General features: G+C 41.4%; 1 protein-coding gene across 1 annotated transcript; it reads left to right on the top strand.

Annotated features, from left to right (window-relative positions):
* The first annotated feature begins 605 nt into the window (after nt 1–605).
* On the top strand, nt 606–15846 carry LOC146576683 (splicing factor U2AF 65 kDa subunit-like). Its single transcript, XM_085272120.1, has 11 exons — nt 606–797; nt 3536–3710; nt 5748–5851; nt 6823–6974; nt 7054–7170; nt 7703–7841; nt 8807–8886; nt 12439–12561; nt 12636–12722; nt 12875–13117; nt 13250–15846. The coding sequence occupies exons 1-11, from the start codon at nt 749–751 to the stop codon at nt 13379–13381; spliced, it is 1401 nt and encodes a 466-aa protein (XP_085128246.1). The 5' UTR covers nt 606–748; the 3' UTR covers nt 13382–15846.
* The last annotated feature ends 754 nt before the right edge of the window (nt 15847–16600 follow it).

Here is a 16600-nt window from a genome sequence, read left to right as displayed (position 1 = left end):
CCCAAATTAGAGCTTGTGTTAGTGTTTTTACACTAAGGTCAGCGGGTGGACCAGATATGAATTGGCCTATGTGTCTTTAGTATGACACAAGCTCTAACAGAGATGAAATCTGATAACCTGATGTGCTATTTTAAAGATACGGAGTCAAGTTTTGAACCACAATCCTGGTGCTAACAGGACTTTAAAAGCAGCAGACCACCAGGTGGACTCAATAACTTGGCAACTGTGGGGATGAAGAAAAGAAGAAAATGTTGCTCAGTGTTCACTGAAGTCCACGTCAGGTAAGCTATGTCCTAAAAGTCATTCCAAAACAAAGATATGTGTAACATGTTTGAAATGTGCAGAAAATTAATGCACCAAAACGTTAAAAAATTCAGGAGTTCTAACACTGTGTGACATACTTAAGCTGAAAGGACTAAACCAGCTAGAAATAAAACAGCAGGTAAATAATTTAAAATAATAAAGTAATACTGATAACGGGGAAGATTTAAAACAACAAAAACAATATAAAATGCAATGTTGTTTTTTGTTTTAGGATTTTAATTTCTTCTTTTGCGACCGCTAAATGTTACAATTTTAAACTTCCGCTTGATTTTATTTTGAAGGGCTTGCCGGATGCTGTGAGTCTATCTTGACTCTGAGGAGCTCTTGGATTTTGCGCTGACAGAGCGGACAGGTCGCTTCATCTTTCCCGTCAGACACATCGGAGCCGCCGTATTTTTCTTTTCACAGCAGCGTGACACACATCATGTCGGATTTCGAGGAGTTTGAGAAACAGCTGAGCGAGAATCGACAGGGTGAGTGCTGCCGTCCGTCTGTGCCCCAGTTCGTTCTGCAAGCTAGCAGCGTAGCGCCGGCGCGGACCGTTAGCTCGCTCAGTTGGTTTTATGAATGAATATCGCGACCTGACACCAACTTCAGCGCGTACTTTTCCTCTCTATGACTCAGCTTAGTTGTCTTATCTGTGCGATCATATTTTGATTAGACTTCAGCCTGCTTCTGAAGCTGCTAAATCTGTCACACAGCCCTGGACGCAGTCTGGGTGCCGGTAAGAGCGCACAGTCAATTTTACCTGAGGCAGCAGGAGGCCAAACTCCAGGAAAACCGCGCACCTCTTTATAGTTTTCTCCTGCACCGTGAAGACACCTGCGGGCAGAAATGTAGTAACACGGCACTTTCTGAATAATTTGGTACTGTTTCTGAATTCGGCATCCATTAACAAGTATTGCAACGCGTTATTAACAAATTAATTAAAAAAATAATCTTTGAGTGATGGATCGAACAGCATCACTAGGGAAGAAATTAGAAAAGGACAAAAAAATGAAGGAAACAGTTTATTTGTAATTGTTTCAGTAATAATGAGGAGTTGGAGCTGAGCTTAACACATACTTATCATCACTTTATACTTATGTCTGCGTGTATCTGCATATGTAATCCCTACACTAGTTTATTATTTTTAATACTATTTTAAAGCCTATTTCATTTATTATTTATTATCTGTTTTGAAGTTCTGTCAAAATGTCATTTTATTTTATACATTTTAATAATTAAAATTTTAATTGAAATTGAAATTTTTTTCATATTTCATTGGCTAAAAATTTTTTTATTACTTGGATGAATGAAAATTCATTCAAGTCGTGTTAGTCAAAAAATATATTATTAAAAATATATTATGTTTCACAAGCTCACGTGCCTATGAAAATATACATATATATGTGTGTGTGTGTGTGTGTGTGTGTGTGTATTAAAAATTGTAAAGAAAAGAGTAGAATATTGTTTTGTGATCAGATGTTCCTTCATTTGGTCAGCATATTCCAAGATAATGATGCCAGGATTCGTTGGGCTCAGATTGTGCAAGAGTGGTTCAGTAAGCATGAGACATGATTTTCACACACTTCTTGGCCAATGCAGACTGCACACCCGGTGCCACTGAGAATACTTGGGATAAGCTGGGATAACTTTATGCAGCGGTCCAACTCTCCCATCACTAACATCTTTGAATGATGTCACAGCAGTCAGACTTAACCCAATATCAATTTTGAATCTTTTTAACTTTTTCCCAGCTTCTCCAGTGAATATTTGCTATTATATTCATTCATTTAGGTGTTATTAATCTCTTATAATGCGTAATATACCTGCAATAATAAAAACATGCCAGCGAAGTTAAACAAGGTTTCCAGTCACAAAGAAAGAATAAAAAGTCAAACAGACCTCGTCCACAGCCTGACATTTAATCAAAGAGCTCCGGTACAGCTGGATCAGATCCACACAGAAAACAAGAATACCTCTTATCGATTTGTTAAAAGGTCTTAAGAACTGTACAGCCAAGAAGAAAGGCCACATTAAACTGCCACTTTTCTCAGAGATATATGATCAGCAACATATCCAAGGGTGTCAGACCCTGCAGGTACTACAGAAAGGAGAATTTCTTTAATTATCAGCGGTGAAAAGGGTAGATCTATTAAATATTTACACCATAATTATGAAGCAATTATCTGTAGAACTCAAAAGATTAAAGAGTTAATGGAATGACATGAAAATAATCAATTCTGCAAAAAGAGGCTGACACCCCCACTCATCTCCAGCAGAGCTGTTTGCACTGTCACATCCACAGTAGTAAATTGTGCTTCTACTGATGGAAAATTACAGCGATATCACAGCCTGTGAGGTTAAAAAACAACCACACCAGGGTTATGAGCTGCTGACCCATTCGGGCAAGTGACGCTGTTTCCACCGATCAAAACGAACCTTCACTAATGGCTACTTTCTTCTTAGAGTCAGTATTTTCACATTAAAAGGCCATTAAACCACCAGACATCATTAACCCTCTGATGTTCAGGACTTCATCAGCAGAGACCCTAACCTTGTGCTGTCTGTCTGAATATGTGTAAAGTCTTTTTTCTCTCAAGTCTTTAAGGTACAAAAGAAATAAGAATTCTGACTGCCATGGATCCACATCTGTTTAAAGTTTGTCCATAACAAGGTCCTTGTTGTCCATCTCCAGAGCAGCAGGTTAGGGCTGGTTGGTCACTGATGGTGATGACACGACAGCCAACTGAATGAGGAAGAAATGAAAACTGTCTGTATCTTTAAATCCAGCCACCGGTCTCAGTATTTGCTCTAGCACTGCTTTAGCTGATGTTTTTCCTCTCTTATACTTTTATATTATCCCCTAAATGTGCTGATAAATTAAGTAATATTCTTTGAAATTAAGCTGCCGGTAAGTAAAAGAGGCCAGTAAAACTCTGATCTACTGGCCTGGATGCTCACTGGGGAAAATTTTTATGTTGAACTCAGAGTTTATTGAAGCTTTCCAATATTCCGGGCAAACTCCTGTGAAACTAGAGATGTCAACTTAGTTTTATTTCCTGGGAACCAGGCTGATCTCAGGTGAGGTGGACGAGTAAAATCATTCGGAGTGTACCTGAAGTAAAGCGGTGTCGGTACAGCCTGAAAACATTTGGTTTTATTGCTCAAAAAAGAAGCGCCGCTGCTCTGTCGTGTTTGTCATCCCGTGTTTTTCCTGACCTCACAGAGCGAGAGAGGGAGCGGCACAAGAAGAGGAGTCGCAGCGGATCTCCCGGACGAGGTGACAAGCATCGCAGCTGGAGCAAAGACCGAGGTAGCCGCAGCCGGGAGAAACGCAGCCGTAGCCGGGACAGGAAGAGCCGGGATCGCCGCAGCTCCTCCCGAGACCACAAGAAGCACAGGTGGAAAACTGCATGGCTTCCTAGGAAGGATGAGTCCGTGTACACCGTGTTTGGTTGTAGATCCTCAGACCATAAACAAAGTGAAAGAAATGTTCATTTTCATTACTGAATGAATGAATTCTGAATTCAATATTTTTGAATTCATAAAGTAGCAAAAGATGTCATTCCAATCACTGTCACATAAAGATACGATACTCTTTATTTACCCCAGAGATTTGGATATTCCTGCAGCCAAAACAGTAAACACAGGGGTGTCAAACATAAGGCTCAGGACGGCCTGGCCAATGAGCTACCAGAACTTTATCTGTAGTTTTACACATTTATTTATCACAATTTAAACCTAAAGAGTTGTATGGAACGCCAGGACGCCATAATGAATTAATTAAATACACCATTAAATAATTTATTAAATTCATTTTGGCACAGTTGACTCCTTCAGGTCTCACCATGAAATAATTTTATCTGTCGACCTCACCCATCAAACCCAGGGGGCGGGGTTAACACTGATGGAGTCAAAACCATTGGTTTGGCCTGGTGGCCATTGTTTTTAGCACACAACAACCGGCATGTTGAAACTAACAGAACTGAACTTTGGAAAAACCCTGTTTGTGTGTCACCAAATACCGTTTTAATATTGTCTGGTCGGTTTGTCAAGATACAGCGTCTTTGCAAAAGTGCTTCGATGATTTCGGAGATGTCTGCCCAGCCCAGTCTCACGGCAAAAACTGATGATGTAATATTTCTGTCCAGGTTGCAGTCTTCATGATGAAGTCTAACAGAGTGAACCATTAAACTTCAGTAAAACTATGCAGTTATGAAACGTAACTTTAACCTCAGCCAAACCGATTCTTTCAGTTGTAAATAAAACAGCGAAGTAAAAATGACCCGACAGACAGAACCTGAGTGAATGAAGTCCAGCGTTTAACCACTGAGAGTTAAAACTCAGGTGAGGTTTCAAAGCTGTGTGCCAGTGATTGGACATCAGCCGCTGATAAAGCTGGTTCGCCTATAAAGTGCTCTGTTGGGAAACAAGCTCCAGCAGCTCTACGCTCGGGAAAAGAACTATATTTACTTATGTTGTGCAGAAAAATGCGCCGACATTGCGTTATATCGAGCACCGGCTGCCCAGTCAAACTGTGACTATCACCAGGTAACGTAGGCGTGTTTCTTGAATTAGCAGCAGGTGTTAAACAGCTGACAGGTGAGGAGGAGGAGGATGCATGAAGGTAAACTGAGGGTCTGTTGAGCTGATCGCTGGTGTCGTGAGAAAAATGTCAGCTCGTTCTTTATGTTACAGAAGCACAGAGACACAAGACCAGGCGGAAAGAGACGATCGTTCGGTGAAAATGAGAATCTGCGAATGCAACATGTGGAACACGGAGAGTGGAATATGTAAACAAACCGGTTAACGTAACACCTCCCCCCACCCCCACCCGTTAAGCTGGAACACGGGGGCTGTGAGCTCGGTGCACTCTGTCAGCTGACTGTTAGCAGAGCTAGTGACATCTCTGAAAACATCTGAGCACTTTTGTGAACATGTTCTATGTTGACAACCTGACCAGACGTGAAGATTCCGCCATGACATTCGCGGCTAAAACACTGTTAAAAGTGTAGCTGGTGACAAAAAAACGGGGTATTCTAAAACTGTACACCACCACCATTGCTGCCTGTTCATTCTGGGATACCTGGCTGCCCCACACAAGCAATCGATTATCTAGGATCGACTTGTCTTGACTTACTTTGCACGGCAACCAATCAAATGTTAGAGAAGCTGCATGGGCAGTGTTAACCCCGCCCACTTAGTTTGATGGGTGAGGCTGACAGATAAAATTATATCAAGGAGAGAGATGAAGGGGACAAAAGTGCCAAAATGAATTAAATAAATAAATCATTAAATAATTAATTAAAACTGTCAATAATTATTTAAATGTGTTATTAATTAAATATGTCAATAATTAAATGTGTCAATAATTAATTGTGTGTTCACGTAACCACTGAAAGGTTTCACTCAGATGTTTTTGTGTTTTCTGCGTGCAGCCACTCTCCAAGACGAACGAGGAAGAAAAGGACCTGCAAATATTGGGACGTGCCTCCTCCTGGCTTTGAACACATCACACCAATGCAATATAAAGCTATGCAAGGTACCCGACTTGTTCTCTTTGCCTCTTTAGCCTCTAAATCAGACTTCAGCAGAGCTGCAGTGAGTTTCTGCTCCCCGGCTCTCTAACTCATCTGTTCTCCAACACTGAACCCCGATCTGAGCTTTGCTACTTTACATGTGGGCTGGAGAAGTCAGACAGCCTGCCGTAAATCCTGAACCAGCTGAAACAGTCGTGTTTACAGCGCTGTCTGCGTGTTTTTGCTGTTCACTGCCACCAGGGTCCAGTGTAAAAAGAAAATAAAGGAATCGGTTGCTTTGGTTTGTGTTTGTGCTGTTGTTGATCCTTCAGCTCGGCCACGGCTGCAGAGGAGACAGGTTAAAACGCACAAAGAGCTTCTTTGTAACCGGAGTTTAAAAAACGATGAAAACTGTCAGTCTGTGCTTCTCGTTCTGCTTTGCTTGATCTGAACAGGCAGTGCTTGGCTTCTTCCTCTTTTCTGCACAGCTGGTCAGCGACAGCGTGAAGTAGGTGTGAAGGTTGGATCTGGGATGGCCGATGGAGATGTCTGCTGTTATTATCTAATGCAGGGACGCTGTGAGAGAGCCATGGCGCTCTTTGAGTACTGGTGGTAGTGCTGTCCCTGCTCCAAAAGCCAATCGGCAGCCAAACCAGGAAACATATGAGCATATCATCTCATTCTATAACCCATTAACATGGTCTCTGGTAGCACTCTGATTGGAGGATTCAGAGATGCTTGTGTTAATTTAGACCAAATTATTTTATGTTTTTTGTAGTTTTTTAATCAGATTTGACAGAATCTATGCTCGTGTTTGTTCTGTGATGAGCTCTGAACCACGCTGACACCTTTAAACACTCGCTGTGCTTCATAAAACTACGTGTTTGTTGCTCTGCAGTCTGACTGTGGGATATTATCCCTGAAACACATTAATAGTGGCGTCTGTGTGCAGCTATTTGGCAGCAAACACTGTCCCTCCTTCGTGTTTCCTCAGCGGCCGGCCAGATTCCAACAATAGCTCTGCTGGCAACGTCCACCACTACTGGAGTAGCTGCAGCCCCGACACAAGTGCCCATAGTTGGCAGTCAGATGACGAGACAAGCCAGGCGCCTCTATGTTGGCAACATCCCGTTTGGAGTGACTGAGGTACTCTCGTGGTCGCTGTAGATTCGTACCAAACAGACCTGCTGGTGCGGCGCCTCAGGTTTGATTTCTGTCTCCTCAGGAGTCCATGGCCGAGTTCTTTAACGCCCAGATGCGCCTCGCGGGACTCTCACAAGCCCCGAGTAACCCCGTTCTCGCCGTGCAGATTAACCAGGATAAGAACTTTGCTTTCCTAGAGGTGAGGGTTCATATTACTGTTCAGTGTTTTAGGTTGGTAAAGAATATATAAATAACACTTATATATTTATTATTCGAACTATTTTTAACAAATTATTTTCTGTTGGTAGATAATTAAACTTTCTAAAAAATATTTGTTGTGTGCTTATTATTTATCTACATTTTCATTTGTTTATTTTTTATTGACCGTTGAAATCGCCCGTCCTTCTCACAGTAACATTACGTCATGTTCAGTTCTGAGCACAAGCAGCTTGTCTGAGAGGTCTGAGCTGCTGTCTAGCACTAGTTAACGTGAGGCGCACCGACGTGCTGACTCGCTGCAGGCTCTCACGGCTGCTGCATACATGTGCGTGGTGTCTGCGCAGTTTTGGCTTCTGCTGCGATTCTTCACAGACGAGCCGAAGGTTAAATCTCACCCTCCGTAACGGCTCACTGTAGGATTTATCAGATTCCTGCTGAAGCAGTCGTGTTAGTAGGTGTTATTAGAATTGTTCTTTGTTGGCGCTGTGACTCAGTGTGACTTTCTTTCCTAGTTTCGGTCTGTGGATGAGACGACGCAGGCCATGGCCTTCGATGGGATCATTTTCCAGGGTCAGTCGCTCAAGATCAGACGACCTCACGACTATCGGCCGTTACCCGGAATCTCAGAGCAGCCGGCGTTCCACGTCCCAGGTTTGACTCCGATGCTTTCTTCTTCTTCTCTTCAGAGTTATTTAGTGTCATTTAACGTCATTAAATTTAGTTAGAGTTAAAATGACCTGTTCTTACATGAAGCCAGACCTTATTTCCTGACATATACAAGTTCTTTTAATGGTGGATATTCATGTTAGCCAGGATGAGGTTTTAATAATGAGATCAGTACCGGTATATGTGAGCTAAGACCTCTGCAGGACGTCACAGTGAGCTTCTAGCTCTGCTGTGGCCACTCCTCTGTTTAGTTTCAGTATTGATTTTGGGAGTAGACTAGTTGGGATGAAACAATGACTGATGAAAATGGACGGAGATGAATAAACTTCTTATTATAATTGAGACATCACAGCTTTATCCGAGAAATCCAGTTCAGATCTGATTTCGTTCAGTCTAGATTTGATCTTGATCCCATCTATATCTGACAACACCTGTGATTTCATGAGGCCCAATGAGCACATGGTTAAAGGAAGTCTCAGGGTCTTGGCCCATTTTTCTTTGTCACAGGTCTCCCAAAGCATGTTAGTCCTGCTGCCTGGACGTCCTGGGATGACCTTGTGAGATGGGATTTAGGGTCAAGAACACCACCCCCCCAATCAGACCCCACCTCCCCTTCTGAACAAGCCTGTATTCTACACCACCTCCACATTGGTTTCTTTATTTGCGTTTGAATTACATGTGATGCTTAGTAAATAATCGTGTTAAATAGTCAAGATTACCGTTATTGACTAATCACACAGCCTTAGCATCCCCACACATTCTTTTGATTGAAATCCAATCAGAAGAAAGATAGTTTAAAGGGGCAGGAGCTTGTTGAACTGTGAGTCATGCAAAGCTACTCTACTAGCTGGAAATGAGCAGATTAGATTTTACTTCATGGGTCATTTGTGCTTTGTAAGCTCATATTTGTTTTGTGATTTGTTTGTTCTCTCTTCTCGTGGTTTGTGTAGGCGTCGTCTCCACTGTTGTTCCCGATTCCCCTCATAAACTGTTCATAGGAGGCCTCCCCAACTATCTTAATGACGACCAGGTATTTATCTGAGCGCAGGCTGAACAGCTGCGCTCAGCTTTCCTCACTTTACGCTCACATGAGGTTTTTGTCACCCTGAAACATGCGTAGTATGTTTTACGTTTCACATTTCTTTGTGACGTGAGAAATATATAAAAAAAATATGGTTAGTCTCGAGTAACAAGGCTTCTGATGGAAGTCAAAATAGCTGAAGGGACCGCATGGTGTAAAAGCACAAAATAGAAAACAACACAACATACAGTGCTTGTGCCTGTGTTCCATAATGTCACAGCTTTTATTTTGGTGAATCTCTGATTTTACATTAATCATTAAATATAAGTAAACTCCTTACACCTTTCTCATGCTAAGCTTACTGATTTAAGACAGGTAAGCAAAGTCCAGTATATTTAAAGTGACATGAATTTACTTCTTTGTGGTATTTATTCCAGTGGGTCATTATCAAAGAAAAAGTCCACCTTAAGAAGTTAAAAAAATTCTTCTTCTTTGCCTTTCTGGATTTTTCTGTTGTTTGTTGATTGGTAGGTGCCTTTAACAATATATGTATATATATATATATAGCTGCACGGCACTAACGCATTAACTCGCTAACACGTTGACGCCGTGCAGCCCTTGCACGGGGCGATCCGCGTTAACTCGCTAACGGAGATTTGCCGCATTAATGCGGTTATGGCGTTAACGTCATTTTGACGAGATTAACGCTGACAGCACTAATATATATAAATGCTATATATACTTATATATAAGATTTATATATAAGTTTATATGGAGAATTCCTCTGAATGTTGAGGAGATATCGACTGAAATCGAGCTACAGCTGGGCGTACTTTAGTGCAGTACTAATTCTTACCACCAGATAGTGCAGTTTGTCAATTTAAAATGTAACATTTAAATGTCAGTTTAGCCTCATAATGAAGCAGTTCATCAAATAGGGCATCTCTGCACTAGCTTCCTGCATGTTTCAGAAGTTAAAGTTTTACTTTAATATGAAATGCTGAGCTCTTATGAGCCAGCTCGCAGCCTCAGAGTGTCAGGTGAGGCCTGGCTGTTGGAGTAAAGTGGTTCTGCGATCAGGACCCCTCAGTTTTGGAACAGTGAGACTCATAGATATACAGAAGGATTCATAAAACACCCCATTCAGTTACTAGAATGATAAGAACATTGTTATTTACAGTGGCATCATGGGAAAGGCAAATCTGGAAATAATATCAGAATTTCCCAGAAACATTTCAATACACCCCCTGATTTTAATTAAAATAAGAGTCATTACAAAAAGTACCTTTAAATGCCTTTAAATGGAAATTTAGTGCCTGACTACATACTCACGAAAGGACGTAGAAAGTCAGTAAACAACTCCAGAAACGCTGCAGCAGCTCAAACAAAAGGTGGCCTTTCCCTTTGCTAAAGACTAAAAAAACAGTTTGTTTTGTGCACCTGTACGCAGAGAAACTTAATTCTAACTGTCCATTCTGTCTCATTTAGCCTCAGTTAGTTTGCAGAGCACATGCAGCCTGATGTCTGTGATTCTCTGACTTATTTTTTCTTAATACTTGCAGTCACTGCCACTGCGTTGATACTCACAGCTCTTTCATTTTTGTTCCCCCACTTTGTCCCCAGCTAGGGGCCTGTAAGATCGTTAAGTCTGCGCTCATAATTTGTTCAGTAGTACTCATCTACTGCTGCCATGCCAACATGTAACACAAGGCAAGTAAGACATTCTGGTCCTCACACGGATACACTCCGAGTCCGCAGGTCGCTTACAGGCTACTTTCTTTCTCCCATCATGCTTTTGGAGCGCGTTTAAGATCCAGGGATTGATCATTGAGGTTTGGGGGTTGTGTTGGTGGAGTTTAGTTATTTTTTTTAACACCATCTACTGAATATGGGATTACTATTATATGCATATCTGTTTATATATTTGACCATGTTTGAACACTTCAATCGATTGTCTGTTTTGAAGCTAAAATACCACAAAATTAAGTCATTCCAGCCTCTAAATTATCCATAGACTCCATATTTTACAGTGTTTCCCACAGATCTGAATTCAGTTTGTAGTGGTTGCGCTCGGGAGGAGCCACGCACACACTAAAGGTTACGAATAATCAGTACAAAGTTACAGACACAGATGGTATAAAACATGGATGTAGCCTATTGATCTGAAAGCCAATGTAGAATTCAGTTCAGTTTTATTTATGTTAGGCCAAATCACAACAACAGTTTCCTCAAAGTGTTTTCTATTGTAAGGTAAACCCCCTCTAAAGTTACAATATAACTTTAAGCATGCCTTCTTCGTAAAAGCCTCCAGGGGGCGACTCCTCTCTCCTCCTTTGGTTGGACAGGAGAGTGTCGACTGTATACCTCAGCAACGTTTTCCTAATGACTTTATGGCCTCGGTCACTAATTTCAGGTCTTATAGAACGTTTAGTAAATCATGGTCATGGAAAGAATCAGAAATGAGGATTATGTAGTACTTGCTTGTTGCCTCTCCAGGGAGTCTATCATCCAATAGCACAACAGACTCCGACTCCACCATCTTTAACTGCAGCTGGTGACAGTCGTCCTCGTCCTGCTCTGCAGCCTCACAGTAGGTTCTCCAGAGCAGGAGAAGGACCGGTGCTGCCAGGGATAGTTGCAGTGCAGCTGGGTTAGTCCGTTGGACTGCAGGATGATAAACTCCTGGTACAACCTTTTTTCAAGAGTGATTAGAAAGAGACATCAGTGCTGTGCCTCTCCTTTAGCCTCCTGTACTGATGTAGATTTCCAAACAAAACCAGCATGGCAGCTTGCTTGGAGGCTTTCTTGCAGGTTACTAAAACACAGAAAAAACACATTAGAGGTGAGAAACAAGCATCTCTGTGTTTATTCTAGTTTTCAGAGGAGTCATATAACCAGATTAGCTTGATTTGCATAAAGTAGCCCAAATAGTTAATGTAAATGAGGAGGTGCCGACTCCGTGGCTCATCTACCAAAATGCCACCCTGCTTGCATGTATGGTTTATTCATAGATTATGACTAGGAAGCGAGGAATTGTCACTTCCTGTGAGCAGCTGAATGACGTGAAAGGCCGCCATCACAGCTTCCTGCACATCAAGCCAGGCAGCAGCGATTACATTTTCAAAATATAAGCAGCACTATTAAATCAATCCCCAGATATACCTTTACCAGCCCAAAGGAAATTCTATATGTGGGAAACACTGTTTCAGCAAAATGGGGAAATGACTCAAAGCCTGTATTTAATTGATTAACCGACAAAGTGAAATAAGCTGCAGGGTTATTGATCATTCTCAGGACTTTGAACAGTTTTATGTGCTGGTGTTGTTCCTGAGTTTTCCCAGGAAGCAGCGTAGTAGTGAGAAATCTTTACAGTGTAAAATGCTCCAGCAGTGTGTACAGATCAGCCCAGCACCTTACGAGTGACTCACATTCTGCTTCTATGTGTCGTGGTCTTAAACTGCTTTCGAGTCTCAAATGGACATTTAGAATTCACTGAGTAGACAAACACATTCAGCGGTGAGTTCTCCAGCTCAGATCTCGCTCCCGGACTCTTGTTTGCAGGTTAAGGAGCTCCTGACGTCGTTCGGGCCGCTCAAAGCGTTCAACCTGGTGAAGGACAGTGCCACGTCACTGTCGAAAGGTTACGCCTTTTGCGAATACGTAGACATCAGCGCCACCGATCAGGTAACGGTGACGAAGTGTTTTGGTGGGATCTTGAGCTGTGCTGTTTGGCTACAGGTCTGTTTGCTCTTCATCAGGCTGTAGCCGGGCTCAATGGGATGCAGCTGGGCGACAAAAAGCTGATCGTCCAGAGGGCGAGTGTGGGAGCTAAAAACGCCAATCCTGTGAGTACAAGTGGCAACATGAACCTGTGGTCTCATTTTTTGCATCATGTGCACAGTCTGTGTATAAAAGAGGAATGCTGCCAGTCGCTGGTTTTGGATTCTGCACTTTGAGGCCTCAGCTTTAGCGTTTTTATGCTGTGTGTGCGCTGCAGACCTCCATCATAGAGACGCCGGTGACGCTGCAGGTGCCTGGGCTTCAGAGGCTCCAGAACTCTGGCATGCCCACAGAGGTGCTGTGCCTTCTCAATATGGTGATGCCCGAGGAGCTGGTGGACGACGAGGACTACGAGGAGATCCTCGAGGACATCCGCGAGGAGTGCTGCAAGTACGGCACTGTCCGCTCCATCGAGATCCCCAGGCCTGTCGACGGCGTGGAAGTACCCGGCTGTGGAAAGGTGATGTTTATACACTCTGTACATGTCCAGTGAGCCGCCATCGAGGGGGCGTTGGATTTATAGCCAGAAAATATATTATAAAGCGTAAGTAGCATCGATTCTTCGGGACTCACCGGCGCTTTTTCATTTCAGATCTTCGTCGAGTACGTCTCTGCTGCAGACTGTCAGAAAGCCATGCAAGCCCTCACTGGACGCAAGTTTGCCAACAGAGTGGTGGTCACCAAATACTACGACCCCGACATGTACCACAGACACGAGTTCTGAAAGCACAGACACGTCCCTCCTCCTCGTTTTCTGTTTGTGGGCTGGGCGTCAGTCTGCTTCCCTCCTCCTCTGATCGTCGTGATCCTGTCCTTTAGAGACCAGAGCTGGAGCAGTTTTATTGCTGGACTGCAGTGTGTGTGTGTGTGTGTGTGTGTGTGTGTGTGTGTGTGTGTCTTCAGTACTAAATAACTTCCAGCTTTTGCCTAACACCCAGACTGTGAGTGAACTCATTCTGAACTTAAAAGATACTGTAGTATACATAACATTTGCTGTAGAATGAATGTGACATGTATCTTACCTACACTAATACTGCCTGACAATTTCAGAGTAGCTATCTATCAAGTATGCACTGTACGAGAAAAAAAACAACCGTCAAATGTCTGGATTTTCTTCCTGAGCACAAACGTTCATTTCGGGTTTGAAAAGCCATCGTAATGTTTCTTCCGTGGCTTTGAGAAAAAGAAAGGTGTTCATTTATTTATTTATTTATTTTTCGAGAGTAATATTTCCTGCTATATATGTCACATGTTAATGTTCCTTAAACATATACAGTGCTGTGTGCTGCTTACATAGACCAAATGTTGACTTGTTTCATGTCAGTAAAGCCTGAATGGCGACTTTGTAAATACTGTCAGAGATACATTCGATTGGCGAAACACTAAAAGCTGCTTTAATTCGAGAGTAATCCAAACCAAATTTGAAAAGTTTCAGCTGGAAACTTTTGATCAGACAAAGGGACAGTTGACCCATGGTTAAACCCTCCACCTGAGGGGTGTATGTGATTCTCATTTCTAACTCTGCACCTTTATTCTGGGACTCCACTAAAGCAGCTCTGCATGATTCTGTTCAAAAACACTGTTATTCACTTTCATCCTTTCTGTGAAACACACCATTGTAGATCCTGCGTCTTTAAGACCCCCCCCCCCCCCCCCCCCCCTTTCCTTCCCAAAAAGCTTACCTTATTCTGATTAGCCAATTTTGGGGAGAATGAAAAAAAAAACATCAAAGTTTTTAAAAAATACAATGTGAGAAGTGTAGACAGCATCTGGGGAATTTTTTTTTTATCAGATTCGATTTGTGATTCTCCACAAGCAGTTTTAATGTGCCGCTCGTCACTGAAATTAAAGTAAATTTTGATAATGCTTCACAAAAAAAGTGCCCAGAGCAGTTTCAGGATGTCTGCCAAGGTGTGAGGCTATTTTTAGAGGAACTTTGTTAGAGCAACAAATGTTTATTTGGCTGTTGTGATACTTTGTTAGGTTACAGGTAAAAAAACAAAAAACAAAAACGCCTCCTTCTGGCCAAGCTGTGTAGCTCCATCATTATTTGCAGCACTTTTCAGCTTGATTTATTATTGATTACTGATAACTTTGACCTGGGTAAAGATCAGAACTCGTGATCAGTCATGAAAGCTAGCGGTTTTACTAAAACTCGGATACAGAAATATTTTATACGTTGCTGCCTTCATAGGGGATGCAGCAGTGTTTCAGACCTTTAAATACGATTTTTAAATACATTTTAACACGTTTTCTACATTTATTAGAGAGCGATTCCACTTCCTGGTATTCCCAAAGGTGGCTGTAGTTCATCCAGAAGACCAGCAGGGGGCTGAGTGTGACTTTTTCAATGAACTGAATGAATGGAGCCAAACAGCTAATAAAAATGTTTATGTTGTATCTTAGTTTTAGTATTAGTTAGTACCTAGTGTTGATAAAATGTCCTAACTTAAATGGTTAGTTTTTCTTACAGGGAGGCAGATTCGGCTCATAAAATCTTCGCCTTCTGCTGCTTGACTGGGTCTCTTTCTATTAAACAGGAAGTCCATGATTGGGGGACTAGAAGTTAAAATTCAAAAAAGTAATTTTTGCTTCTTCCGTTGTTGGTTTTAATCAGTTTCCACACATCATGTCACTTTCCTGCGTTATTTTTGTGAATAACCTGTTGTAGTGACAGTAAAAAAAGGTGCAAGGGTTTAACAAAAGGTCGACTGTGTCCGTCTAACCATAAATATTCAGAAATTAATTTTCAAAATCAGACGAAGTAACCATGGTCTTAATTAAAACCACAAAGCAGATGAACACATGCTGAGAAAAGCACCTTTAAGTTGTGTAGATAGCCAACTGAGCATTTTTTAAGCTTTATTGTTTGTGTGCTGCTGTTTTGCATCTGTTGAAGAAAATGTATGAAATTAATTTATTCTGAAGTATCTTAAATCTGCTTAGAAAGTGCAGGCACAAATATGAACTAAGACACCAGAGACTGGAAGGAAAGCCCGTATTTGCACATGCAGCGATGTTCTGTAGGCAAACGTGTATTTTATTGTAATAAACAGAACACATCAGATGGTGATAAACACACTGCTGTATTTTCTACAGTTTTGAATGGTTCAAAGGTTTAAAACATGTTTAGTTTGTACGACTCCCCATCCTTCCACGCCATCGCCTCAAATAAATGCTTGCATCCACCGCCTGGCTGCTGCTGTGATGTTTTTATTTCTGAACTATCTGTGAGATGTATTTGAACATACCCATTAAATAAAGATGAATGATAAGATTATTGATATAATAATTAGTTTCTCCTTAATGTTAACCCTTTATAGATGGATGGAGAGACCAGAGGTCACTCTTTTATGAGCACCTGCTGTGTTTCACTGATTATAATGTTGGCTTAATATATGTGGTGTTAATTACTGTGTGGTCCTTCACCTCCTTTATTTTCATGAGATAAATTTTACATCCAGCTGCTCTCCCTCTGATTCTAAGTGCTGTAAACATTACAGGTAGAACTTTAGAAAGCAGTCTTTTATTTTGAAAGATTTAAGTTAATGTGATTGCATCACTGCTGTTCTGAACTTGTGTATAGTGTTAGTATCCAAATTATGAGTGTTGGTAAGAACAACAAGTTTTGCTCTGAAGGTCAGTTTCTATATTCAAACTAGATGTAATGTGTCCTTTCATTTCCTGTTTATACTGTCAAAATAAATAAAGCCTATTACAGCGCAGTATTACAGTATTAATGTAGATATGCATCGTATGACTCCTGTCAATGCAGGTATGATGTACTGATATTATAGGATACCTGGCCAATGCTTGTCTACATTTCAGAATAAATGTGCTATGTTTTAAATCTTTATTGTTTCAGCAAAATTTCACAATTGGAGAAATAAATAAAAACAATTTTTATTTTTTCTATTTTATATGTTTGTTTTTTTCATCTTCA

The sequence above is a fragment of the Mchenga conophoros genome, linkage group LG4, assembly GCF_057382185.1.
Source record: "Mchenga conophoros isolate Kocher_MC1m ecotype Shallow Benthic linkage group LG4, M_conophoros_male_GT1.1, whole genome shotgun sequence".
In the NCBI taxonomy this organism is placed as follows: domain Eukaryota; kingdom Metazoa; phylum Chordata; class Actinopteri; order Cichliformes; family Cichlidae; genus Mchenga; species Mchenga conophoros.
The sequence above is the reverse complement of the archived record's forward strand: the minus strand, read 5'-3'. Positions and strand labels throughout refer to the sequence as shown.